This window comes from Corylus avellana, chromosome 7, assembly GCF_965113065.1.
Source record: "Corylus avellana chromosome 7, dhCorAvel1.hap1.2, whole genome shotgun sequence".
NCBI classification, from domain to species: Eukaryota; Viridiplantae; Streptophyta; class Magnoliopsida; order Fagales; family Betulaceae; genus Corylus; species Corylus avellana.
The window spans coordinates 1,270,120-1,296,061 of record NC_142496.1 but is presented as its reverse complement, the minus strand read 5'-3'; the positions used below and the strand labels follow the sequence as shown (position 1 = coordinate 1,296,061).

The 25,942-nt window shown below is 34.7% G+C and overlaps 4 protein-coding genes across 4 annotated transcripts; 2 read left to right on the top strand and 2 right to left on the bottom strand.

Moving 5' to 3' along the window:
• Nucleotides 1–565: 565 nt before the first annotated feature.
• Nucleotides 566–2,425, bottom strand: TIL (temperature-induced lipocalin). Its single transcript, XM_059597068.2, has 2 exons — nucleotides 1,879–2,425; nucleotides 566–1,070 (listed from the first exon to the last, which is right to left on the bottom strand). Exons 1-2 carry the CDS (start codon nucleotides 2,248–2,250, stop codon nucleotides 885–887), a joined length of 558 nt encoding a protein of 185 aa, XP_059453051.2. The 5' UTR covers nucleotides 2,251–2,425; the 3' UTR covers nucleotides 566–884.
• A 2,070-nt stretch (nucleotides 2,426–4,495) lies between these two features.
• Nucleotides 4,496–8,815, top strand: NKS1 (ubiquitin-associated protein (DUF1068)). Its single transcript, XM_059598561.2, has 3 exons — nucleotides 4,496–4,901; nucleotides 7,408–7,431; nucleotides 8,230–8,815. Exons 1-3 carry the CDS (start codon nucleotides 4,709–4,711, stop codon nucleotides 8,529–8,531), a joined length of 519 nt encoding a protein of 172 aa, XP_059454544.1. The 5' UTR covers nucleotides 4,496–4,708; the 3' UTR covers nucleotides 8,532–8,815.
• Nucleotides 8,816–10,422: 1,607 nt separating this feature from the next.
• LOC132183690 (calmodulin-binding protein 60 E) lies at nucleotides 10,423–15,617 on the top strand. Its single transcript, XM_059597067.2, has 7 exons — nucleotides 10,423–10,778; nucleotides 11,527–11,602; nucleotides 11,946–12,004; nucleotides 12,488–12,981; nucleotides 13,398–13,558; nucleotides 13,691–13,894; nucleotides 14,453–15,617. Exons 1-7 carry the CDS (start codon nucleotides 10,672–10,674, stop codon nucleotides 15,179–15,181), a joined length of 1,830 nt encoding a protein of 609 aa, XP_059453050.1. The 5' UTR covers nucleotides 10,423–10,671; the 3' UTR covers nucleotides 15,182–15,617.
• Nucleotides 15,618–16,409: 792 nt separating this feature from the next.
• Nucleotides 16,410–22,336, bottom strand: RR18 (response regulator 18). The gene is made up of 6 exons (XM_059599655.2): nucleotides 21,843–22,336; nucleotides 21,211–21,363; nucleotides 20,571–20,972; nucleotides 20,409–20,485; nucleotides 17,989–19,257; nucleotides 16,410–16,746 (listed from the first exon to the last, which is right to left on the bottom strand). The coding sequence occupies exons 1-6, from the start codon at nucleotides 21,988–21,990 to the stop codon at nucleotides 16,654–16,656; spliced, it is 2,142 nt and encodes a 713-aa protein (XP_059455638.2). The 5' UTR covers nucleotides 21,991–22,336; the 3' UTR covers nucleotides 16,410–16,653.
• Between the last annotated feature and the right edge of the window lie 3,606 nt (nucleotides 22,337–25,942).

The following is a 25,942-nucleotide window of genomic DNA, read 5'->3' as shown; positions in this document are numbered from 1 at the left end:
ATCTGAATCCTAAATGCTTCACCAGCCCACTAACATAAAAAATTTGCATGGTCTTATTCCGTGTGACGAAGGCCATTAAATGATTTTGTCCTAAATGACTTGAAGCATTAAAAGCAGAATTCAAGTGAATTATCAGAATAATTTGTTAAAGAAAGAAATTAAAAGAGAGGACAGTGTCATGAATGCTCAAGAGTCAAAGAGGAGATACCCGGGAATTTTAAAGCATATGAGAAACCTTAATAGGGCAAAAAAAAAAAAAAAAAAAAAGAAGCTTTTTCTCTTTCGACATGATTCATTGCTGCATCCTTGTTTAGATAAGGCCTTATCAGAGCAGACAGCATCAATCCAAACATCACCGTAAACCGATAAGGTCCAAGAGGGACCAAATGCTCACTCTTCTTCCATTCTCTTCTAAAATAACCATTTTTTTCTTCCTACATGACTCAATTGGAGACTGCATCCTGTCAAGATAAGACCTCATAGCAGTCAGCATCAGTCTAAACATCACTTATCGGATAAGGTCCAAGAAGAATCATAAATATGATATGGAAATCTTCATATAATATATCACATCAATATTTCACAAATATTATAATATCCAGTAGCCATTGATTATATATATATAATCCATGGCTGATTTTCACATCAAAGCAAACTGAACAGACCCAGATGAGATTTAGGTAAATAGTTCACAACTTATAACTTCACAGTTTGGACTTCAAAACTCAACACACACACACTTGTACGCCATTTCCTGCTGTACAACAACTCCAAAAGCAAATGAACACAGAAATATCCCTAATCTGGATGCTGCAATCAGGGTTTCATCTTTTATTTCATATGTACTTGAACAGTGAAGCCCCAATACACCATTGTGATTATCCCTATTTCCCCAGAAGGGATTTAATCCACCAAAAGCCTTTGGTGTCCTTAGGCCCTTCTTCTCCCTCTGGTGGAGGATCACTCTGTGGCGTCTTGTGCAGCTTGCTCACATCATAGCCCTCTTCTTTGGCCCTTTCAACCAGTTGATTGTAGATCTCATCATCTAGATGGGTTTGCCTGCACAGTACCTAACAAAACACCACAAAAAACAAACAATAAATTTTATGCATTAGCATATACAAAGCACAGATGATGAATTAGAAAAAACCAAAATTTGGTACCTTTTAAAACTGTCTTTTCAATGCAAGGATATACAATACAATAACCCAACTTTTGTAAGGAAAAAGATATACACCATTTATTATTATTAATATTATCAACCAAATCATGCCTCAAATCCAAATGCTCCTTCAAATAAACTCTTATTCTCACTATCAATTCCTCATTCCCCAGATTTTATTTTCAAAAAACAAAATAAAAATCAATCCATGATGTAGTAAAACTGAGCAAAGTTTTTTGTTTTTTGTTTTTTTTGTTTTTTTTTTTTTTTTTTGGGATGACTGAAATTTTATAGAAAGAAACACAAGCACTAAACACTACAGAAAACTTGAACAAAACCTACATTCAGTTTCAGCAGCTAAACCATAACATACAACCATATTCTTCGGGTTCTACTGTGGCAATCCTCATGTTAAGGCTCATTTAGGGAGTCTGCAGTAGGGACATATTTTATAATTTTTTGAACATATTTCTTAGAATAGACTCCCTTATAGGGAGTCGACTGGGAATGCTCAGATATCTACCAAAGACCCTTAACACCCTATACACAGCAAATCATAATACAAACAACTAAGCTGCAGCAACATTTCGGCAGTAAAGAATGTGTTTTGAAATTTCCCAACTTCGACAAAATTGAGCAAAGTTAAATCACATATCAACAAAAAAATAAATTAAATCTACATATTAAAGAGGATGATAACAAGGTGTCAGGCATACCCAAAGATACTTCCTGCTAGGCTGGCCAATCAAGGCATACTGATAATCATCATCAAGGAACAAAACCCAGTAGTCCCCAACGACAGGGATGATGGGCAGAAAGGGAGGCACATAGAATTTCACTTTGAGCTTGGCTTCATCACTCTTGGGGTCAGCCTTGTATGCAGTGCCTTCTATGGACCCTCTTTTCCCATCAGTCCAGGTCTCATTGAGCACATTCACAATCCCATCATCTCTCAAGGTGTATGTAGCCCTTGTGTTTTCACCATTCTTGGGCTGGAACCTCGTTGGGAATGAGGCTATCTCATACCACCGACCCATGTACCTCTTTAGGTCCACACCCTTCACCACTTCCATCTCTTTGTTCGCCATTGATTTGCGTCTCAGTGCAATAGTTGAGAGAAAGAGAGAGTCTTTGAGAAGCTTGGGTTTTCTGGGGTTTAAGGGTTTCTTGCTAGCTTTTCATATATGTATGGAGGGGGCTGGAGCCATGTGTTTGCAAGGATGTGACACGAAGTGAGACGTGGAGGACTGTAAACCTTACGTTTGTGGCGTAAATGGTTGAAAGGCACCAGATATATTTGGGAGTTTCTCGATGTTTGGGATATTTTTTTCCCAAACAATATCCCAAACTGAAACTTGGGGCGGAAGAAAAAAAAACACTTGTTTGGTGGGGAAGAAAAAGGATAGGACCAAAATGCATCACATCATGATCAAGACTTGAAGAAAATCACTACAAATGCAACCCATTATGCATCACATCTTACCAAAAGGATAGGGTCCGTTTGTTAAATAGTTTTGGTAAAGACAACGACAACTCATTATTATATATTTTTTTAATATTTTTTTATTTTTTACACCATATTAATTATTTTTTATTATTATTCAAATGAAAAAATTATTATAAAATAAAATTTTTTAATTTTTTATACCAAATATTCTTATTTTTTTACCTTTTTTTTTTTTTTTTTTTTTTTCACATCAATCAATTTTTACTATAATATCGAACTAAAACCGAAACGAAATTGTTTATCAAACGAACCCAAATGTCACGGGAAAGAGATGAAATTTGTGATAATGTTGTATAGTAAGGAATGAAATGTGTTTTTAAAAATTGAATTGTGATTTTATATGTCTTCATTAGCTATGTTTGTGAAATTAGTTTTGAAACCGCTAAATTAAACGGATATTATAAGCTCTAAAGAGTAAACAATTAAAGGAGAGTAATTTTTTTCCCCTATCCTATAATTCCACCTATATATATGGTTGTATCCACAAGTCAATGAAATTAAAGATAAAATTTTATATTTTTGTGGGGTTTAAATAGTAAATTTATGGAGTTTGTGTAATTTCTTTGTAATGAAAAGGAGTGTCAACATGTTAATCAAGTGATTGAACTGACCTTTTCTTTTTTTTTTATTAGTTTAAATTTTTAGGATAATTTATGATTTAACAAGAATAAAAGTTCTAGATCCAAACTTTGTCTTTATAATTCAATTCAATTCTCATTTTAATTAAATATTTTATATGCTAAACCTTACTTATAAAGAAATAATTTAATATAATTAATTGATTAATATCACGACAAAACAAGCTCAGATTAAGTCAAATATTAGGGTTGCAGAGCTGTCGGCCTTGTGGCCACTTGTTGCTACAATGATGCTGTCGGTGAGTTTGGGTTTGTAAGAAGAACCATTGGACTGGAAATTTGAAGCCCATTTTCCATGTCAGTGTTGGCCCATTCTAGCCCAGATTGGTGTCTTAAGCCATCATGGGCCTTGGGCTCTTTTCTTGCTCTCATTATGCACCATTTCCTGGATCATCTCTCCTCCCCTAGATTAATGCTTTAATATTTGAGAAAAAAAAAAAAAAAACTAGGAAAAATATTTCAATTAGTAGTATTAGAACTAATTTTAGATGATGAACAAAAGAAAAAAGAGGAAGAAAATAAAGTAATAAATGTGTTTTCCCATGTTAATATTTCTTTTTATTTTATATTGTGAAGATTTTAGCTCAAAAGTTTATGATTTTTCTTAAAATCACGAAAATGGTTGGATGATTTCAAATCATGGTTTGCATTTATTAATGCCTATTCTTGTAGTTTAACAAAACAAATGATTATGGGTTTTTTTTTTGAAATACATTATATTTTAAAAAATATTTGGAGTACTATAGCTTTTATTGCTGCCTTTTACAAACACGTGTGACATTATACATTTTAGAGAAACGAGTGTTATATGGATTGTGTCCATTTTAATGATTAATATTATATATCACACGGTTCGATTCAGGTTGATGCTCACGTCAATTTATAAATAATTTGTAATAAATATGTTCCTTTAACAACATTCTTTCATTTCTTTGAAAAAAAAAAAACAAAAACACAAAAATCTCTTACATTTATAACTTAGACATCATCTATTATTTATGATCAAATCTTATCTAAAATTCCAAAAAAAAAAAACTTACCTGTAGTAAAGATTGAGTAAGAAATAAACCAAAAGAAAAAGAAAATAATCAAAATGTAGATGGAGGTGTGTGAAAACCTGAGAAGCTACTTTTTGGAACCGGTGTGATCTTTACCTCGCACCAGATTTTGCAATAAAATTTGAGTTGACTGTGATTGAGAGAAATGGGCTCAGTGGTCTGCAATGGTAACGTTTGTTTACAGCTCATTTATGTGGAGACACCGACTCTTTCAAAATAAGAGGCCAAAAGGTTAAAAACATGAAAACTTAGTACGCTTTTTTTCATAACAAACCAGTTGAGCGTTGGATCTCACCATCTCACTGAGATAGAGAAAGAGAGTAACACAGAGAGAGAGAGAGAGATGTCAAGGCGATCTGGGGCGTGCTTGAGGTGTTGTTTGGTGGTGTTTGCGGTGATATCAGCTTTGGGAGTGTGCGGGCCGGCTCTGTATTGGAAATTCAAGAAGGGTATAAAGCTCGGTAGTTCCAAAGCCTCTTGCCCTCCTTGCATCTGTGATTGCCCTCCTCCTCTGTCCCTTCTCAAGATTGCTCCTGGTATAACTCCCTCTCTTTTTTTTCTCTGGGTAATTCTTTTTAATTTTGATTTTTGGTGTTTTTGTTTCTGGGATGCGGTAAATTTCTGGTTTTGATTGATTATATGTTGATTGGAGTGAAATTAAGCGATGCCCATATCGTGAATTTGTGTTTTTGATTTGTTGTAGTCACTGATTTTGGATTTGGAGCTCATTCTCATTGTGTTGTTGAATTAGATTGAGAAAGTTAAACCCAATTCAGGTTTGGATTTGTTTTTCCATTCTGTTTTATTATATGCCGAGTTATATGAGAGTAACTCTAGTAAGGGGTCCCCAATTCGTCGATTTGGGGTCTATTGATAAATTTGCATTCTGAGCTTTCGACTTACTTGGCTTTTAGAATAGTTTCCGTAGAGTGAATTCCAGTTCATGTTTAGAGGTGTATTTTTATTTTTCAATTTTGTTTTATTACAATGAAATACGAGGTATTTAATATTTTCCATTTCGAGATTTTGGTTCTTGTAGATCTAAATTTGTTATTCTTATTTGTATTTTTGTCTATATGGGAATACGAACTTGTTGGACGAAAGAACAACCATTTCAGTTTCTGGGTTTTATGCGTAAAAACTGGATGGAACTCAGTGACTTGGTGTTGATGGTTTTATTCTTCTTTGATCTCATTTATGTATCCTTCTAGCTCTAGGAGAATCGTAAGATCTGGCCTTGTCTTGTCTTGCATGCCTATTTATGCTCTATGGTGACCTGAACTTGAGTTTCCAAATGATTACGCACTTAGTTTTATAGCAGAAATATTCATTATTGCCTTAATTAAGAAGCCTGAAGCTTTTTGCTATGGGTGACTTAAATAACCATGTTTTGTAACTCCATGGATGTGCTCTGCAATATCTGAATATGGAATAGTTATTGATCAATCATAACATGGCTAACCCAAAGCCCATTAATCCTTTATTATTGTCTCCACCTGTGGGATGATACCTTCATAGTATTTGTTGCACTGTACTTGATGTTGGTGGTAAGTTGGTGTCAATAATGAGGTGCATGATTTCTGCTGACTTGCGTAACAAAATCCATTTTAACACCTAATATTGTCCAGTTGACTTGGTGAATCAACTGTAGTCGTGATTGATCTTGGAAGGTCCAAGAATGATCTGAGAGTTTGGGAAGCATTTTAAGTTGGAATTATTGAAAAAAGAAAAATATGTGCTTGATATATTGATGATCTAAAACTATTATTATATATGATGAATAGTTTGGGGATTTGGTCTATATTCTTCACAAATATGTGGCCTATCCTATTTGACGAATAAGCTGATTATAGCTCTGAAGTTTTACAATTAATTGAGAAATGTTTCCCAGTGCTGTTGCACCAATGATCACCTTTAGTTTGGTTCAAAATTATGGGCGCTGCAGCTGGATTACACAAAAGCATGTTTTTGGTATGAATGAACTGTTGCTTTTCCAGTGATATGGTTGCCATGTACATCCTGTGACAGTGACCTCAATAGTATTGAGAGCCCCGGGGACACATGCTTTATATAAAGACTTCTGTACATGTTTTGTTGAGTAATTTGTATCAACCAGTATTTTCGTGAACTACTTATATTATTCAGTAAATTATGCTGCACCACTAAAACGATGTTTGTGGTTGTTTGGTTTGACTCAGACTGGCTCATCGTTTCATTCCATTAAAATTGTGGCATTTGGTATGCTTTTGTTTGTGAATAGGTCATTATCTAGTTCTGGTCTGGCCTAAATGGGGTCCTACCTAGGGGCCTTCTTAGTGAGTGATTATAAAATTGGACATTGATCTGCTTGAAATACTTCACATAGATGCTGAGCTCATATGAATTTGATTTATTTTTGCATTTTGCCCGTGACTTGTATTTAGTCCCTTTTGTGCTTGGTAAGATGAGTCTTCATTGTTGTCATTATCTGATAAAAGAGTTTATTGGATATCTTTTTGGATGTGAACGTTAAATCATATGGCAATCTGCCTATTGCTGTCCAGCCATCTATGTCGATGAAAGCACAAGGATGGGCTGAAAAAAAAAAAAAAAAAAAAAATCCAAATGTTTGCTCCTATTACAAGAAATGGAGATAGCCATTTGTTTGGGAAAAGTTAATAATAGATCTAGTTGTTCCATGGAATGAGGGTCATTTGTATTGAGACACTTTCTTCACATATAGATTATTGAGATGGTTTTCTACATGCTTTCTTTTGCACCTCTTTCCATGCATTATTTTGCATTTAGTTGTCCACAACCTTCTTATTCCAGGGCTTGCACAAACTAATTGGGCTAATGAAATTGCACGCAGATCTGGAATGTCTATTGTTGATTTCCTTGTCTTGTTTGCTTTATTTCTCATTACAATGACTCTCTTTTGAATTCCCAAGTTCTAGTCTTGCTGTAATCAGAGATTTGATTGTTATATGTATACTAATTTTTTTAGTAAGTCTTATGTGTATACTAATATTGGTCATCTCTGGGTATTGTATTCTTTTGCAGGGCTGGCCAATCTCTCGGTAACAGGTTAGAGTCCATCCTGCTGTTTCAACTTGGTGAAGAAATTCCTATGTTACTCAATCGTCATTATGTTCATCTTTATTCTGTTAATTTGGAGAAGGAATTCCTGCAGTACTAAACCATCAAGTTCATCCGTATTCTGTTAATAATTGAGATTTATACTGAGGGTTCAAAATCCTTATTGTATCCTTCATTTCTAGGTTAAAGGGACGTATGACTCTTCCACTTTGTCTGGTTTTATGAATTTCTTGTGCATATGTTTTGGACGAAGCATATATGTCGTTTCTACTGTCCATCCGGAGATTAAATTGCATTTATAGGTTAAATATGTGGATATACCACACGAATCTAGCTATTCTTTCTTGGTTTGGGCAACTCTGAGTTGGGTCGTACTGATAAACAATTTTAAGTATAATGTTATTGTAAACTTACATTTTTTTAGAAAATTTAATATTTTTTAAGAACTTAAATGTTGCCATAAAGTTAATTTTGCCAAACTTTGGAGCTCCAACCTTTCTATACCCATCTAGCTCTCTGCCAATGGCCCTTTTGTCTGGCTTTTACTTGATAGTTCCTTTCTACCAATTGATTCTTCTTCCTATTTCACTTCAAATAGTAGAAAATCTAAACAACTTCTAACATACCCTAATTTTATGACCTTTGCATGAGGACAAAGTTATTGTCATGATAGTCTTAGCCACTACATGCTTCCTGCTCCTCCCTTTTTGCCCTGCTTCCAGACTAGTTATCTTTTCTAGTTATTTGTGATCTCATGAATGTGATTTTTATTATGCTAATGAACAGATTGTGGAAGTAATGACCCGGATCTCAAGCAGGAGATGGAGAAGCAGTTTGTGGACCTTCTGACGGAGGAGTTGAAGCTGCAGCAGGCTGTTGCGGAGGAGCACACACGCCATATGAACATTACCTTTGCTGAAGCCAAAAGGGTTGCTTCTCAGTACCAGAGGGAGGCAGAAAAATGCAATGCTGCCACTGAAACCTGTGAGGAGGCCCGAGAGCGGGCCGAGGCATTAATGATCAAGGAGAGAAAGGTGACTTTGTTGTGGGAGCGGCGTGCCCGACAAATGGGCTGGGAAGGGGAGTAATTGTCTGCAGAATTCGATTTATTTTTTTTCAGACCAAGCAGTGAATTGTTCCACCCTCGATATTTATACAAGCAGTCAAGCGAAAGTGCTTTGAGTTGTCACCTTGTTGAGGCAGAAATGCTCTCTCTCTCTCTCCCCTCCCTCTCTCTATAGGCGTTGCCCTCAGATATCCTGTATGCATCAATCTTTAAACTATAAATGACAATGTAATGGACCTCTCAGCTCTACCATTTACTAATATATGCAGAGCTATTGATGTGGTAAATCATTACATATTACAAGCATTTCCTAGCGCTGTACACAAATTTTGATTCTTGCACTTGCAAAAGGTACATATAATATATAGCTGCATCATGTACTGTACAGGTCAAAGACCAAGATACGGATTTGTGTTAGTCCTGTCAGGGATGGTTGTTTTCCACAAAAAGCGCTTCAACCTTTGCTAAGTTTTCAGAATCCAAAGAGCTTTCCAATCCTGAGGGAATAAGGGGAAGGGAGTGAAATGAAGTTGGGAGTTTTCCATCTCCTGGGCAGATTTCACAGGTTGGTAGGGTTTGGAGGGTGGGGAACTTCAAACTTGGAGATGGGTTTGAATCCTCATCCTGGGATGGATGGGATCCAAGGAGTATGCCTAACATTTAAATCAAAGCCCTGAGAAATAGCCCAACAAGAACCTTTTTATTTTTTCACCTATCTGCACAACAAGAGGCATTGGGGTGGGGGGATAGGAGAGGTGAAGAACTGGTTTTTTCTCGCCCTTAATACATTGAAAAACAATATTTAAAAAAGTATTTGTTGGAGCATGTATTAAAAATATAGTAATTAAGACTAGGGCTGCACAAACGTTTACGGTTAGTGGTTATTGGCTATAAGCGCTAATCGCAACCGCCTTGTGCAGTTATCGATTTTTAATAACCGCAACCACCTAGGTGGTTAGTGGTTATTCCAGGTTTTTTTTTTTATATGGGCTTTTTGGGCTGTTTAAGTGTTTTAGGCTATCACTGGGCCTATTTTTTGGGCTTATTTTAAATATTTGGGACCAAAGTGTTCCCAAAAAGATGAAATGAACATGCTGTTTTTTGGGCCAGACAATATTTTTGAATAAAGCTTGGCCAAAAACACCACATACTATATTATATTTCACATACATACAGTCATACACAGCTAAAATTACGGCGTTTTGAATGTTATATTATAATTATTATTAATATAAAATATATAATATATATTTATATTATTATATATAAGTGTAGACGTTTAGCGGTTATTAACTGCTTTTCCCTACCCCTAATACCACTAACTGCAATTAACAGTTTTTTATAACTGTCTACCAAAGCAATTAGCGGCAGTTTGAACATCCTAATTAAAACAGAAAAAAAGTGTTTTTTGGATTAAAATAGTCATTACTACTGAGATAGGTTGTGCTTCTTTTCTTTCTTTTTTTTAAAAAAACCATTCCAAAATCTTATTAAAAAAATGTTTAATTTATATATTTTTTTTAACATTTTTCATTTATACTTTGGTAAATTTCATTTTCGCTATTTCTCATAGCCAAATGAGGCGGAAACAGAACTGCCAAACGAGGCTTATGTTGTGGTACATTTTGGCAGGCCTTTAATATCATTGCGAGACGCTAACGTATAACTAAACCAGATCCGTGGGGTCGTCTCTGTCGGCTCAACCGTCAGTCCATTGACTTTCTTACAGAGGAAAGACGGTCAAAATACCAGCGTACCAAAATAGACGCCCAAAAAAAAAAAACACGCGGTTTTCAACGTTCATGCACTCGCCATTCGCACGTCACCATACTCTCAACACAGCTGTGGACTTCAATTATGTTACTCCAATACGCACCCACGCGCACATTACAATATAAAAATACATACTTTAATCTAATTAATATTAGAATAGAGAGAAAAAATTGATTTAGATCTATCTTGGACTGAGCCGACGGATCTTTCATAAACTACCCAGATCCATAATTTGTCAAGTAAGCAGCTTTTTGTTTCGTGGGTCTTATATTTGCGGCTTGGTGTTGCTTCTGTGAAGTTTCTTGGAGTATATATGGATTTATTGTAACGAAACGATCTCTTGGGTTTCTAAATTTGGTAATTATAGTAAAAACATATTCTTGGATTGGATGGAAAGTTCAAGGAGAGTGGAGAAGAGAGGGTATGGGCAAGGTGTGGAGGATGATGCAGAGCTCGTTCCCGGATCGAAGAAGCCGAAGTTGCCAGCTTTGGCGAGGTCTGTTTTATGTACAACTTTTTCATTATCTATCTTACCCTGGCCTTTTTGTTGATGAGAGTTCTTCCTTTGATTCATAAGTGTAATTGTTCTTTGAAAAGTTAGAATGTTGGGTTTTTTTGCTTTCATTTTTTGGTACTGTCTTTGTTATGGTTTTTGTGGATTTGGTCCTCCCACTGTATATAAGTTATGACATTTCTGAAATAATTGGGGGATTGAAATCCATTTCTTAGGATCCGAAATGGATTGAAATCCATTGCTTGAATACGATCTTAATCATTTGATAGTATTCAGAAAATATTGGATATTGCATGGAGAATTGGTACTTGATGTTCTACAAGAAAAGGAAGGTTACATGCAGGACTGGTCCTTGTCTTATAAATTGATATTGTTGTTAAAACATGGATAATGAGAGATGAGACAATAGGGGGTATTGTGGGAAGAAGATTTTGGAGAGTACCAATATGTAAACATTGATCAATTTATGATTTGCTCTAAAATGGCCACAGATCATTTCACTTTATACCAAGATAAGTTTTATCGCAAGCTTATAACCTTGTAATGTCTACTAACGGCTTGAATTTTACATTAATTTGGCCTCCTCAAACTTTTGGTGAATTTAATCAACTTCATAGTTGAGTCTTGTGGTTATTCTCTTTCTATTTTTGTTGAAATGTTATCTGTGCAAGCATTCAGTTTCAATTTTGAGTCCACTTCAATGATTATAGAGTTCAATTTATGTGTGCAGTGTAATTGTGGAAGCTGTGAAGGTGGATAGTTTGCAAAGACTTAGCTCATCTTTAGAGCCTCTTCTCCGCAGAATTGTGAGTCATATAGTTATCTTTTGAAGTGATTATTTGCAAAACTGCAGAGTTTAGGTTATTTTACTTTGATTATCAATTGCCATCTTCTTGAATTTGTTGATAGTCTTGGAGTTGAGTTCCTTTACCGTTCAGCTCTGCAAATCATAGAAACAGGACTGCAAATGTGGATCTTTAACTACCTTATTTTACAGTTCATCAACAAAATAAATCGAAAAACTAACCACATTAAATTGTTAATATTCTGCCATGGGTCAGGCATTCACGTGCATATGTACCTTTTCTTTTTCTTTTTTGCCCCTCACAAGTTCTCCTCTTGTTAATTCTGCCATTTTCGTGATAACAGGTCAGTGAAGAAGTGGAGCGTGCTTTAACAAACTTAGGCCAATCTAACGTGGCAGGAAGGTGAGTTCCGTCATTAACATTTAGATGCTAACAATTAGCATCTTTGTCTTTTCATTGTCAGTCAGAGACCTTTATGATTCTTACAAAATTTAAGGATAAATGATGGAATTTTTGCAGCACCACTACTTGTCGGTATATGTGGTCTTCCTCATGACTCATGAGTCCTGAGGCAAGCTTATGACACAAATTCTTATGTTAACTTATCAAAGCGATTCTAGCTATGACCCTTTGTGGGCAATAAGATGGAGTTCTAAACGTATGTGTTTGATATTTTGATGCTTCCTTGACAGTAATATGTGGATTAAGTTAAAACAGACAAAACCAGGACTCTAAGTTGGACTTTAAGTTTATGCATGACATGTATGAACTGCAGACATTCAGAAGAATTGATAATGTTGTAGACATAACTTTCTCAGCTGTCTCTGTCTTAATGATGATCCCAACTAATTATAAACTGAGTGATTATATTTTCACCTTTGATAGGTCTCTACCTCCAAAAATACAAGGCCCAGATGGAACAATTCTGCAACTTCATTTCAAAACAAGAATGCCGCCACACCTATTCACAGGCGGAAAGGTTGAGGGTGAGCAAGGAGCAGCCATCCATGTTGTCTTGCTAGACCTGAATACAGGCAGTGTTGTGCGAACTGGGTCAGAATCCGCAGCCAAATTGAACTTAGTGGTGCTTGATGGAGACTTCAATGACGAAGCTGATGAGGATTGGACCAAAGAGCACTTTGAGAGCCAGGAAGTAAAGGAACGTGAGGGGAAAAGGCCACTTTTGACTGGGGAGCTACAGGTGATCCTCAAGGAAGGAGTAGGAACACTAGGAGAGCTTACTTTTACTGACAATTCCAGCTGGATAAGGAGCAGGAAGTTCAGGCTTGGTGTTAAGGTTTCCCCTGGATATTGTGAGGGGATTCGTGTACGTGAGGCTAAAACAGAGGCTTTTTCTGTAAAAGATCATAGGGGCGAATGTGAGTTTTTATGTTGTTGTTACTTTCACTTAGGATAGTTTAAGCAATAGGTAATAGTTGTTTCAATTAAATCAATCTCATTAGAAAGTGCAGAGCGGTGCAACAAAAATACACAGAAGGTATACAAGAGACACCCTCAATTAGGGAGAAACTAATGTTGTCTATTTCAAATGAGACTCACTATAATAGGATCACCTGCTCAGGTGCAGTTAATAGTAGATTGGTTGGTTTAAATACCAACCATTATAATTTCTGTAGAATTTTTTTATTATTAGCTTAGTGTGAGTTGCGTGGTCCTAGTCCTATGTCTATGCATATATTTTGGTTCTAGGCAAATTTAGAAATGTTTCTCATCTTTCTTTAAACAAATCCATGCAAAGCTTGTGTTAATGAAATTATTCTTTCTGTAACTTCAGTATACAAGAAACATTACCCTCCTGCTTTGCATGACGAAGTTTGGAGATTGGATAGAATAGCAAAGGATGGAGCACTGCATAAAAAGTTGATTAAGGCTGAAATTGTAACAGTTGAAGATTTCCTTCGGCTTCTTGTCAAGGATCCACAGAGATTAAGAAGTGTAAGGATTTACTTAGTTTTCAATTTTTTTCATAAACAATTTTCTCTTTCCTTTATAATTCATATTCTTTCTTTGAGTTCGATCGTTGCTCATTTTCGATTTCTTATTTTGTTGCTCACACTCACAATGTAGACTCTTGGGAGTGGAATGTCCAACAGGATGTGGGAGAACACAGTGGAGCATGCAAAGACATGTGTCTTGGGCGGGAAGCTTTATATTTACTACACTGATGAGACACAGAGCACTGGCATTGTTTTCAACCATATTTATGAGCTCAGAGGCCTTATTGCTGATGGGCAATTCCTCGCTCTGGAATTGCTTTCCCACAGCCAAAAGGTTGGATTTTCTTCATTTCTCTGGAATGTTGATCACCATAACACATCTATTAATTTGGCCAGATTGATTTATAATATGCTCTCTTCTTACATTATGTGCAAACAACACAAACAAAGTTCTACAAAGAGAGGTACCAAACTAGATAATCATAATACTCAGGTATAATCTTACTTGGATGTTTTAATTAAGAATATCAAATAACTAACAACAAAAACGTGCCATAGTTACAGAAAGTGGCAAACAGCATCTGAAGGTCAATTCATATTGTTAATATGTGGCATTCAGAAATGAAATAATACATGATTATAGATTTTCTTCATGCTACCAACGTGCTTTTTTGCTTATGTAGTCATAAATCCTAATTTTGACTCCTCTGGCATAAGGGATTGCATAAATTGAGTGACAGCAGCTTGGCTATTCTGCTTATATTCTTGGTTTGTTGGAAAATTTCTTAACCACAACCTCTCTTCAGGAGTTGAATGATTTTTTGATAAGCAATCATTTGATACTTTCTCTCTTTTAGTAAATTCAGCTCATTCATTTTGGAACTTCATGCAGCTTTTAGTGGATACCCTGGTGAAGAGAGCATATGATAATTGGCATCAAGTTGTAGAATATGATAGCAAAGTCCTAAACTCCCTCGCCAGTACTAAGAAGGCAATAAGAGCCTCAGCTACACCTATAGCTGATCACAACTATACTGCAGATCGGAATATAGCAACTGTACATGTTCAGAACAGACAGCAGTATATCTCTGAACCGGACACACAAAGCCAATATAACCACCAATCTGTCCCTCAGTTGATTGAATTTCCATGTGTGAGGGGTAATCAAACAGCTGTAATGACATTAAACAACTCACAAGCAGCATTATCAAGCAGCATAGACTACATGCCAGTTGGAACTCCTACAGTTGGGGATTCATATTTTTCTGGAGATTGGTCTCATCCGAGGAATGGGGAGGGGTCGGAAGATCTTTTTGCCGATGAAATCCGCCTTAGGAGTTCGGAGATGTTGGAGAGTGATGACATGCAGAGACTGCTAAAGACATATAGTACGGGAGTTGGTGTTGGAATGGGGATTGGCTTTGGTCATTCTGATGAGCCTTGTTTCTCTTACAGTGTTGAATATGATTCTCAGATGGATAGGACATTTGGGCATGAGCGCGGCCGCAGCTCAGGGAAAGCATTCATTGGATGGCTTAAACTTAAAGCCGCTTTAAGGTGGGGGATATTTGTGAGGAAAAAAGCTGCAGAAAGGAGAGCTCAGCTTACTGAGCTAGATTGACTTGAATGCTTGCTTGGATCCATATTTGTCCTGGGTTCTAGTGAGATAATATGATTTGGTGCCTTGAACTCAACCATTTGATTGCTCAGAAGACAGAGATAAAGAAATGAAGGGCTGTGCATTATTTCAAGGAAACCTGACTTTCTTGACACCCAAGAGAGTATACGTGAAAAGAGATGAGAGAGAATAGTCATGTATCATGTTTGCTGGATGTTTTTACCTCGATTTACTTGTTCCAAACTTCCAAGCATCTTTTCTTTTCTTTTTGAATTTTTTTTTACTCTCACTTATGAATTTTCTCAGCAGGCATCCTCCTTTCTTCATGTGTTTGTAATATTATTATTCTTTTCTCCATACTCATTCACTACATAGCCTTGTCCAGATTCCTGTGTTAATCTATATTTATGCTTTTGAAGGATGGCAAAATCGCCTTGCATATTTGATATATTCATCAATGGTTGTTTGTGTTAAAATGCGCCAAGGCTTAATGGAGTAGAGTACGTCTTGTCCCGCAAATTTTGACTTTTTTAAACAAAATTGTAAAAAGTGTTCCGTTTGGAAGTACGCTTAAAAAAATGGTTTGAAATTACAAATTAGAGTTGTTTTTAAAAAAATGCACGATTTTAAAGAATGTACTCTTTTTAACCAAAAATAACTAAGCATACAAAATTTGTTAGTTTTAATCTTATTATATAAGGATGTTATTCCATTTTCTTGACTAATGTGCTCTCTAATTTGAAATGAACCAAACCTGAAACCACCATTCATAAACCGTAATTGCATAACACTAACTCATTTAGTAGGCAGAATGATTATTCCATTACGAAAATGAATAACTATTACTTGAAATAAAAAATGGTGAAATAAAACCAACCACCATGGATGGTTGTAGATTTGTGGTGCTTCATCTGTGCTTTCAGTTATTGCACCTGAGTATTTGTTATTCAAATAAATCTTGTAGGGACTTTGTTTGTTGTTCAAGATTATCAAGATCGTGGGTCTAATTTGATCCTGATTCCTGAGTACTTGTTATTTTAATAAATTTTGAGGGGATTTTCTTTGTTGATCAAGATTTTGATAGGGATTTGTGCTAAAGAATTAACCTATGTATTAACCGACCATGGTTCCTAGGTTTTGAATACAATATGAAACTTTTATAGGTCTTTTCTTATTATTAGAAAAAAGAAAAGGCATACACATACATTTATTCATCTTTATATCAGAAAGACATTAAGAATTTCTCATGACATTGTTCTATCAACAACAGGAAGAGGAAAAGTGGAAAGAATTAATTAAGAAAAAGATCTTATGTTAACAGTTGGAACTAAAAAAATAATATGCAGTAGCAGAGAGCGAAAAAAGGAGGGAAAAAAAAGAAGAAAAAAGATGAAGAAAATACATGATAATACAAACTCTTCTAAGAGGAGTATATTTATGATGGTGATGCCCTTCAATTCTCTAAGCTAGAGGTCTCATAAACACGACCCAAGAGAGTAAGCATCGAATCCAAATTCCCCATCACCCAACATCATCTGATTATGTTCTTGTATGAGGTGCATAGGATCCTGTCATAAGAGGATAGAACAGAGAACTTAGTATAGACAAAAGGTGTCTTCTACATGTATACAAGCAAATGATACAAACAGCTTAAATTGGTTGCAAATCTTCCCCTCTATTTCCACTAGCACCAAAAAAAGATGGCAAAACTACACTGCATTTCATTGTTTATCTGGTATTGAAATGGCTACATGCTGAAAGAAAGAAAATTTTTCATTTACTTGATGTGTGTGCAATCAATCAATTTAAGATTTGTTAGATCATAGGTTCATTTTCTTTCATGTTTATTATTTTATATTGTAAAATAATATGAGTCACAACTGAAATAAGCCATAGTTAGCTGATAAGGATCCAATCCTAGACAACATTCTCTGCTACATCTTTAATGAGCATATATTTATTTACTACTTCTATCCATCGTTGTTTTTTATAAGACATTTCATAAATCAATTGCTGACTAAGTATGCACACTAGATTAGATAATGCATTCTCACTCTACGAATTTAACAATTGGTTGGCTAGCAACCTGACCATTATGAAGATCTATCTAAATAACAGTATCACAAAAATAAAATCTTTGGTAAAACTCAAGGTTAGATGGATGTAGGCATGAAAATAATCAAACGAGGGCATCCGACAAACAATCAGCAATGAGTCAATAACAACACAATGAAGAGATTGATTAGCAAGTTGTTGGCCATGGCACCTGCCCCTCAAAGAACTTAGTGATATTGCACCCTATTACTGGCAAGGAAAACTATATACAGGCATAATGCAGTTTATTTTGCAGTTTTAAATATAAAACTCTCCTGAAAATGCTTAGCTGGCTATCAATCAACATCCATGATGTATCATCAACATCGTTCTTTGTAGTGATTTCGAAGTCATTGTTTCATGGAAGTAATGATGGTTAGAAAGGTATTAGCTTGAGATTTGTGACCAAATAAGCAGTATTTGGTCATGGAGTAATCATAGTCACTGCTGTAAGCATTATGTGAGCAAGCAAAAAAAGAGAAAAAAGAAAAAAAAAAAGTCTGTAAGAATATAATATCTAGCTGGAAAAGAAAACTAGTGTGGAAATGAAATTTCTGCACATATCAAGTTGTGTTAACCAGAATCTTAGCTTCTATGGTTCACTGAGTTTGACAATGTGACACCCATTTAAAATTATGACTTGATCAAGAGAAATGTGCACATATTAAAAAAAAAAAAAAGAATCAGAAGCAAAAAAGGCAGGATATTTATCATACCCGTTTCGCCACTGCATTCATTATATCATCTAAAGACTCATAACTGTTGTGAATGAAACCATCCTGTGCCTTTGCTTGCTCCAAGAGGTAGTCTGCATTGGCATTCATCTTTGTGTCCAGATCAGGTTTCTCAACCTCACTGTGCTGACCAATGGACAGAGTACCACCATTATTAAATTGGGCAATCAGAGACGCATCGAAACTTTTGCTGCAGGTTGCATTATTTTGCTCCAAACTTTGGCCCAAGGGACTCACTATACCATTGGCAGAAACCAGAGAATTCACTGCACTGACTGTATGATTCAAGTTTTGGTTGTAATTCTGTTTCTGTTCTTCCCATCTTTGCTTTGATGTGTAATTTATATTCTGAACGACATTACCAATCAAGCCTTCTTGGCATTGTGCATCTCCTCTTGAATCCTCTAGAGCAGCTGAAACTGAACTTGTTGAAGGAAAACTAATTGGACTGTTCCCAATATGAGGGCTGGTAGAGGATATACTCAAATTATTAGAAAGCAACTGATCGTGATTAAAAGGTTCACTCAGTGGCAAAGCATTTGGTGAAAATCTGGATAACTGAACTGCACCCTGCCAGCTTTCATTACTTCTATTATTATCAAAAAATTTAGAAGAACCGCCAACCCCGATGCTGAAAGAGTCTGGAGTCAGTGAAGCCACTCCAAGAGGAGATTGGTTTCCAAATGCTCTCCTATTATGTTGTGGATTCCCTTGCAACACCAAAGGATTGCTTGAGACACTTGATAACAAACCATTTGAGCTACCAACAGTCACTCTGTTGTCAGTAAAGTTAGTAGCAACAGCAAAACCTGTTGAATCCCTAATGGGATTGAAATCTCCAATGGGTGTAATGCTCTTGCTCTGTTGCAACTGGTTGAGCTCTAATGATGTCGGATTTCCTTGAAATAAACTAGTACTTTGGTTTGAAGGCAACAGAGTTGGCTGGAGCTTCCCAAGACCATTGACAGAGCTGCTCAAGTTTTGACCACTTGATTGTATAAGTCCAGAAGAGGAAATTCCACGAAGTGTCAAACCGGCAGCAGAATTTAGTCTACCAAACATCCCACCTGGTGTATATGATGACAGACCTGAGCTTGAAAGCCTTCCTGATCCTACCAAGGTGCGAAACTCTCCAAATCCATCTAGTGAACCCATGTGCAAGTAAGACGAATCTTTACCCCCCAATGCAGCAACCATACTAGCCTGCTGAGTTGCTATAACGTTGACTCTTTTCAGGTAAAGCCTATATTTCTGCAACACAAGATGACACAGTAAGCTTAAAGGTACAATGTCCTAAATAAGGTATGACTTATTTCATGAAGGCATATATACCCCAATTTTTTCATGTATGCTGAGCTCCTCCACAGCTAGTTGGGGCATAGGCATGCACTCTATCACTAAAATTCCAAAATTACAACACAAACTACAGCTGATCTGGAAATCGAACCACTATCTTTGATAAAGAAAAGAATTCTCTCAATTATTAAATTTAAATGTCAAAATTACCTCCTAATCTACCCATGCAATGTACTACCCAAAAAGTATAAACCAGCGCGCTCCCGCTCATGAAGGCATATAAAGAAAACTAACTTAAACTCTACAATACAATACAAGTTTAAACACTATAGGAGAATACTAGAGTCCTATCATAAGTCTTCTTCTTGATGCTTATCATCCTCTGCATTGTCTCTAGGAGTTTGAGTAGGTCTAATACTCAATTCTATTAGAAATTTCATGAATTAATCAAATAAACATCTATATATATTTAACAATAAATGCTTCTTTTTTTGATTCATTATTCAATTGTTTCCAAGTACTTTAAGCCAAATCTTTCCCAATAGTAAGAGCATCCCCATCAAGCTCTTCATATTTAACATTTCTCTAAATTGTTAACAAAATCCACAAAAAACATCATTTATCAAACTCTTTATCCAAAGTTAAATTTAACATTTGCTTTAACTCCTCTCCAAATACAAAGACACCAAAAGCAAAAGCTATTTATTTTTTAATATTATTTTGGTTGTTGGGGTGGCATTTTGGTAAATCTCTAGCATGAAATCAAAGTGAGTGAGTTTCATGGAAATTATATTTATTAATAAAAAATAATATTTAGTTAAAGTAGAGAAATATTTAGAGAGATTGATATTTGGTAGTTTTAAGAAGTTGCTAGTTAAATAAAAAAAAGTACATTTTCAAAGTTAAATTTTGAAGAAATTTTAAAGAGCTTAATGGGAATGCTCCCATCAAGTTAAACACAACATTATTCCATCTAACTCAAATCCAATGTTATTCATGGGTCTAAAAGCTTTCAAAGTAGAGAATATCTCACTGTAAAGGCATAACCATGTTAGATTTTTTTTTTTTTTTCTTCATGAAAGTGAAGAGAAAGGAAAGATCTGTACCTGCAGATGGCTTGCCACATTTTCCCTTGTAAGCCCTTCAACATTCATCAGGTCAAGAATTTTCTTAGGAACAGCCTCTGCATCAGAAATTAAATAGGAATCAGGCATGATAAGCCCCAAGCAATAAATACAAATGATCACTTCTTTGTAGCAGATACTCACTTTCAAGTCCCAATTGATTTACAGCTGCAACAAACTTTCTGTGCAGCTCTACAGACCAAACTACCCGAGGCTTCTTCTGGCTTGATGGGTCATCATTCTCATTCTCATTTTCTTCATCTTCTTCTTCCTCATCTTCATTTTGGTCCTTCCGCTTCCTACTGAGTTTGCTCTGATCTGCATTACCTGTCAATGTGACCTCTTGGCCACCGTCTCCAGTACCATGACCACCCTTATCTTCGTTGGGGGACTTGTTTTGCTCCTTGGGGTCAATTTTTTTCCGTCGGATTACATGTTGCCATACGTTTTTGAGCTCTTCAATTCGAACAGGTTTCAATAAATAGTCACATGCACCATGGGTAACTCCCTTCATCACAAGCTCAGTATCACTATGTGATGACAACACTGAAACCACATTGAAGACAAAATTAAATCAATTAGCCATGTCATTCATTAATTCTAAAACAACCATTTTCTATTTCTTGGATTGAGCACTTAACAATATTGAGGTCACAAGAAAAAAATCCTTCCACTCCAACTGGAGCCCTTTGACCTTACATATTTACCAAAACTATACACATTTGTGGACACAAAAAGGCAAATGATATATATCTCAAAGAACAAAGAAAAATATCAAGCTTACTGATGACAGGTAGGTCCATTTCAAGTCCTACTAGCTCCAGGAGCTTAAAACCATCCATGTCTGGCATATTCACATCACTGATAACAAGGTCAAACTTGTTTCTGTTCTCCCTCAACATTTTCAGTGCCATGACCGACTGATTGGTCGTAGTAACTGCATAAACAGAAAATCACATATATAAAGAAGCCAAATTTGAAAAAAAAATATGAACATCAAAACCCAGATACTAAAATCAAACATAATAGATTCATGTGTAATTTATAATCATAATTGAAGTATGCAAAACCAGAAGAGCATCTAACAGGGTGTAACCGCCCATTAAAATTAAAAAAAAAAAAAAAAAAATCAGAAATACACCAAAATACTCGACTAGGATAAATGAATACCCATTAAAAGCAATCACTAAAATGTTTCTTGTAAAACAAAATGAATGGTAATATGGCATCCCTCATCAGATTAACAATATTTGATATAGAGAGCCACCAAATACGACACTTTTGAATAAACTACATACTATTCAGATCAAAACACAAAATTTTATAAAATTGAAAATGAATAACAATTCAAGCTCAATTCACGTGCTACACAAAATCAAACCAAAAACAATAAAAACAAAGAAGAAAGTAACAGACCCTGATAGTTGCATCTCTGAAGCAGAGTGTCCAACAATTTGAGACAAATTGGGTCGTCATCTACAGCCAGAACACGCATACCCACCGGAAACCTGTCCTGGCTCACATCTTCGCCCACCAAATTACGTCTTCGGTCCTCCACAGTCATTGTGAATCAACAACTCCGGAGAACCCAGATGAGAAACTGAAAAACAAACAAAGATCAAAGAGCAAAGTCTCAATTTTGAACCCGATTTTCCGAGCTTTTTCAATAAACCCACAAGACAAAAAATCATAAGCAAGAGTCTGACACGGAAAGAGGGATCAAAAGGGGGTACTAAAGAAGTGCTAGAGAGAAAGAGAGAGATGGAATGGGGGAGTAAGTAACAAAATAGACAATGATGGTGATGGCTAGGACAGAGTTAAGGTCTTCCAACAGAACAGATATCTTTTTTAGTATTTTAGTGAAAGACTTTTTCTTTCTATCTCTCTCTTCTCTGTTGAATTGTTCTCTCTCTCTCACTCTACTGTTGATTTTGTCTTTAGCTTTTTCTTTCCAACAGAACAGAAAAGCTTTGTACTTTTATATTATTTTTGGTTTATAAAGTATTATTGCAGTAGAGCTATTTCTTTGTGTCTCTTTTTAAACCTTTTATTTATTTATTTATTATTTTTTTGGTAAACTCTCTCTCTTTCTTTCTCTGGCCTCCATATAGAAATGGAAGACCTTTTGGGTTTGATAATGTAGTTGTGATGTCCACAATAGCTTGATAGACCCTACCATTTCTTTTTAATAATAAAAGAATTCATCAATGTGGATTGTTCAGTTACCATGAATCAAGCTATTTCCCTCTGGCTTTGTGACTCAACTGTACTTCCTAAATCTATTCCACCATAATAGTTACCCAACGGATGGGTCCCTCCATGGCAAATTTTATAGGACCTATGAGATATAATGCTCTTTATGGTCTATAAATTCTCCACAAATTTCTAATGTTACCTTATATTGGACTAAGTTTGAATTGCAGTCAATTCGGTAGTTAATCAAAAGAAGTCGGAGTTCACTAAACCAGTGTCGGGCTGCTTATGAGCCATATTGAAAAACTCTCTCATTGGAAATTCGGGCAAGCTGAACCAATCCCGATCCCCTCGTATTACTAGATTTGCTAAGAAAAAAAGAAGAAAAGAAAAGACCTCAGATTACCGTAATGAAAAATGGCATGGACGGTCAACCATGAAAACATTCTGTTTAGGTTACACCTGGGGTAATCTATGCAGAATCATCTCATTATTGAGGTGTTTAATGCTAATCATATTCAAATTTGCCATTATTGGAAATATATTTATAGCTCCTAGCAAGAATTCTTTTAAATGATTGTGAGGGACCCGTGACATGAGACTCTTCTTAAATAATAGTTCCATTTCTCAAGCAGAAGCACCAGCAGACAATTTTGGCATTTTATAAGCTGCATTGTTGCCTTTTTGTTTTCCTAAGGGGGCATAAGCATTGAGTAGCATCTCTTTTATTGTTGTTTTCTACATGGCAAGTACCTTCTCCACTGGGTAATCTGCTCTATAATTTGTCCCATTAGTTGAGTTTTTACTCTATCCATTGCATGCTAATATAATATTCACGCCCGTCTCGTTAAAGGTTATTTTGGTTAACCAAACTACAAATATAGGTGAAAATATAATTGTAATTGGCTAATTACTTTAACTTAAAAATAGGTGAGCTGTTACAGTGCTCCCCAAACAAAGAAAAAAAAAAAAAAAAAAAAACATTTTTGACTTTTGATAAAACATGCACATAACTTTGAAATATAAATAATAAAAAAAAATACGAATAGTTAAAACAGAAAAAAGATAAATTTATGGGGGTAATTTTACTAAAAACTCATGAACTTCTAATCGATTTGACAAACCCTCTCAAACTTCAAAATCTCTCAATTTATTCCCTAAACTTTCAATTACAATCAATTTAGACCACTCTGTCAGATTTTAAACATTAAATGACATTTATACCCCTGACATTTTTATAAAATTCCTACTTTACCCTTAATTCCAAAACTTTTTTATTTAAAAAAGAAAAGAAAATCAGGAATATTTTTGTCTTTTTTAGTATTTTTAACGGCTAAATTATAGAGATTTATCAAATTGAGTGAAAGTTCAGATGTTTTCAGTAAAGTTACCTTTTAATTTATTAACTTAAACGAAAAAAAAAAAAAAAAAAAAATTGTTGAGTGAAATGTAGATGCTTCCGTTCCAAAAAAGTTGATTCTTGTATTTTTACTGTTATGCAAGGCAGCAATTCTCATTATGTAACCCTTTTTCTCACTTGATCTTATAACACTTTTAATTCTCATAATGGGTCTTTCAAAAGGTTACAATAATGCTATTTTTTTTTTTTTTACAAGGTAATAATTTTGAATGCAAGGAAAGAGAATACCATCATAATTACTTGCTAGTTTTGTTGTCTGGTACAATACCATCATAGCCCCTAAAAAAAAAAAAAAAATTAAAAATTAAAAACATGCAATCATTAAGGAGGGGCAAAGTGGCCATTTGCTTTTTTTTTTCAAATTTCTTTTAAATTTAGTCTATTAAATTTAATTTATTGGGTAAAAAATTTCTTCCAATCCAAGAAACTTAGAAAAAGTTTGACTTAGAATATTAAATATGTAGGCCTTAGGCCTTCCCATATAGGTTCATCGAACATGATCAAATTTGATTATTGCCAATTCATTTTCATGTGGGTCATTTTGTTTTGTTTAATACAGCTTTGTGATGGGTAAATCATCATGGAAAGCAGCTACAGGATGCAAAGATTGCTTATAAGTGAAAAGATTGCTTGAAAGTGATTTGCATTGATTGATAACTCAAATCAAGAAAAGACAATGAAACTGAGACAACAACAAATATATATTTATATAAATAAAAATGACACATGGTTAAACAATAATATGTTTAAGGAGAACAGTAACTAAAAATTATTAACAATTGCGTACAACTTTGGTAAAAAGATAAAAAAAAAAGTCAATGAAATTAATGTAATATGATACTGTAGACGACAATCCAATCCTCAGCAAAAGAGAAAACTTGGTAACAAGGAAAACAACTGAGAAAATAGAGAGAGAACCAAATCCATGGAAGCAAGCAAAGTGATGATCAAGCAAGGATAGCAGTCGTTTTATTGTTGAATTATTAGTAATTTAAGTTAAAAATATATAAGAGTATTTATAGGGTCAATGGTTTAGTCATTTCTTATTTTCATCTAAAATATATAAACAAAACACTAAAAAACTTTTATATTAGATTATGCATCTCAAATATAAAATACGTTTTTGTTACATTTGTGAACAATGCACAACTACGTGTAGCAGTGGGAATTGAAGCACAAGATAAGTTCTCTCAACAACAATTGTATTTGTTGTGATGCTATTCAACTTAGCTTAAATTCGTATAGCGGGTACTGTTCACATATTTATCTCATTAATATACTATTTCTTTATCTACATTTCTCTTTTTTGAAAATTTTCTCTTACTATTTTTCTCTTCACATCTCTTTTTTCCCAAAAGTTGAAAAGTATGATCTTTAGAAAAAATGCAATCCTTATAAAAAATAAATAAATAAATAAAAAATAATATAGATAAAAAAAAAAAAAAAAAAAAAAGATAATCGGATGTATGATGTCTTTGAAAACTCATTAGCTAAACTTATATAAGGTGGGTTTTGATTAACTATTTTGTATAAAAACATACATAAACCAATGTAAATGATCTTAATCTGACATGTAGATTAGTAATTTAAACAATAAAATTGTTAAAAATTTATAACCATTTTTAGATTATGTAATTCTCATATGCATTTGGATCGAAGAAAATTCTTTAGAGCAAACAATTTCTAGATACAATACATATCAATTTAATAAATTGAGTTAAAAGAAAACTCCTGCAAAACTGTTTCAAAGGAATTATGTTTATCGCTAATATTCCAAGTATCATCAAAAGTAGAAAATATGAGACCTGTTAATAACGTCTAATCAATATGAGACTTTGTTATAATAATGATTTTTTTTAAAAAATTTAACCAATTTATATAAGAGTAACTTAAGAAAATATAT

Coding starts and splice junctions, on each gene's coding strand:
- TIL (XM_059597068.2), bottom strand. CDS start 2,250: ATGGCGAACAAAGAGATGGAAGTGGTGAAGGGTGTGGACCTAAAGAGG. Junction 1,071..1,878: donor CTAGCAGGAAGTATCTTTGG/GTATGCCTGACA, acceptor GTGTTTTGTTAG/GTACTGTGCAGGCAAACCCA.
- NKS1 (XM_059598561.2), top strand. CDS start 4,709: ATGTCAAGGCGATCTGGGGCGTGCTTGAGGTGTTGTTTGGTGGTGTTT. Junction 4,902..7,407: donor CCTTCTCAAGATTGCTCCTG/GTATAACTCCCT, acceptor ATTCTTTTGCAG/GGCTGGCCAATCTCTCGGTA. Junction 7,432..8,229: donor GGCCAATCTCTCGGTAACAG/GTTAGAGTCCAT, acceptor GCTAATGAACAG/ATTGTGGAAGTAATGACCCG.
- LOC132183690 (XM_059597067.2), top strand. CDS start 10,672: ATGGAAAGTTCAAGGAGAGTGGAGAAGAGAGGGTATGGGCAAGGTGTG. Junction 12,005..12,487: donor CAATCTAACGTGGCAGGAAG/GTGAGTTCCGTC, acceptor CACCTTTGATAG/GTCTCTACCTCCAAAAATAC. Junction 12,982..13,397: donor AAAAGATCATAGGGGCGAAT/GTGAGTTTTTAT, acceptor CTGTAACTTCAG/TATACAAGAAACATTACCCT.
- RR18 (XM_059599655.2), bottom strand. CDS start 21,990: ATGACTGTGGAGGACCGAAGACGTAATTTGGTGGGCGAAGATGTGAGC. Junction 20,486..20,570: donor AAATCAATTGGGACTTGAAA/GTGAGTATCTGC, acceptor TTTCTGATGCAG/AGGCTGTTCCTAAGAAAATT. Junction 16,747..17,988: donor TGAATGCAGTGGCGAAACGG/GTATGATAAATA, acceptor CTCTTATGACAG/GATCCTATGCACCTCATACA.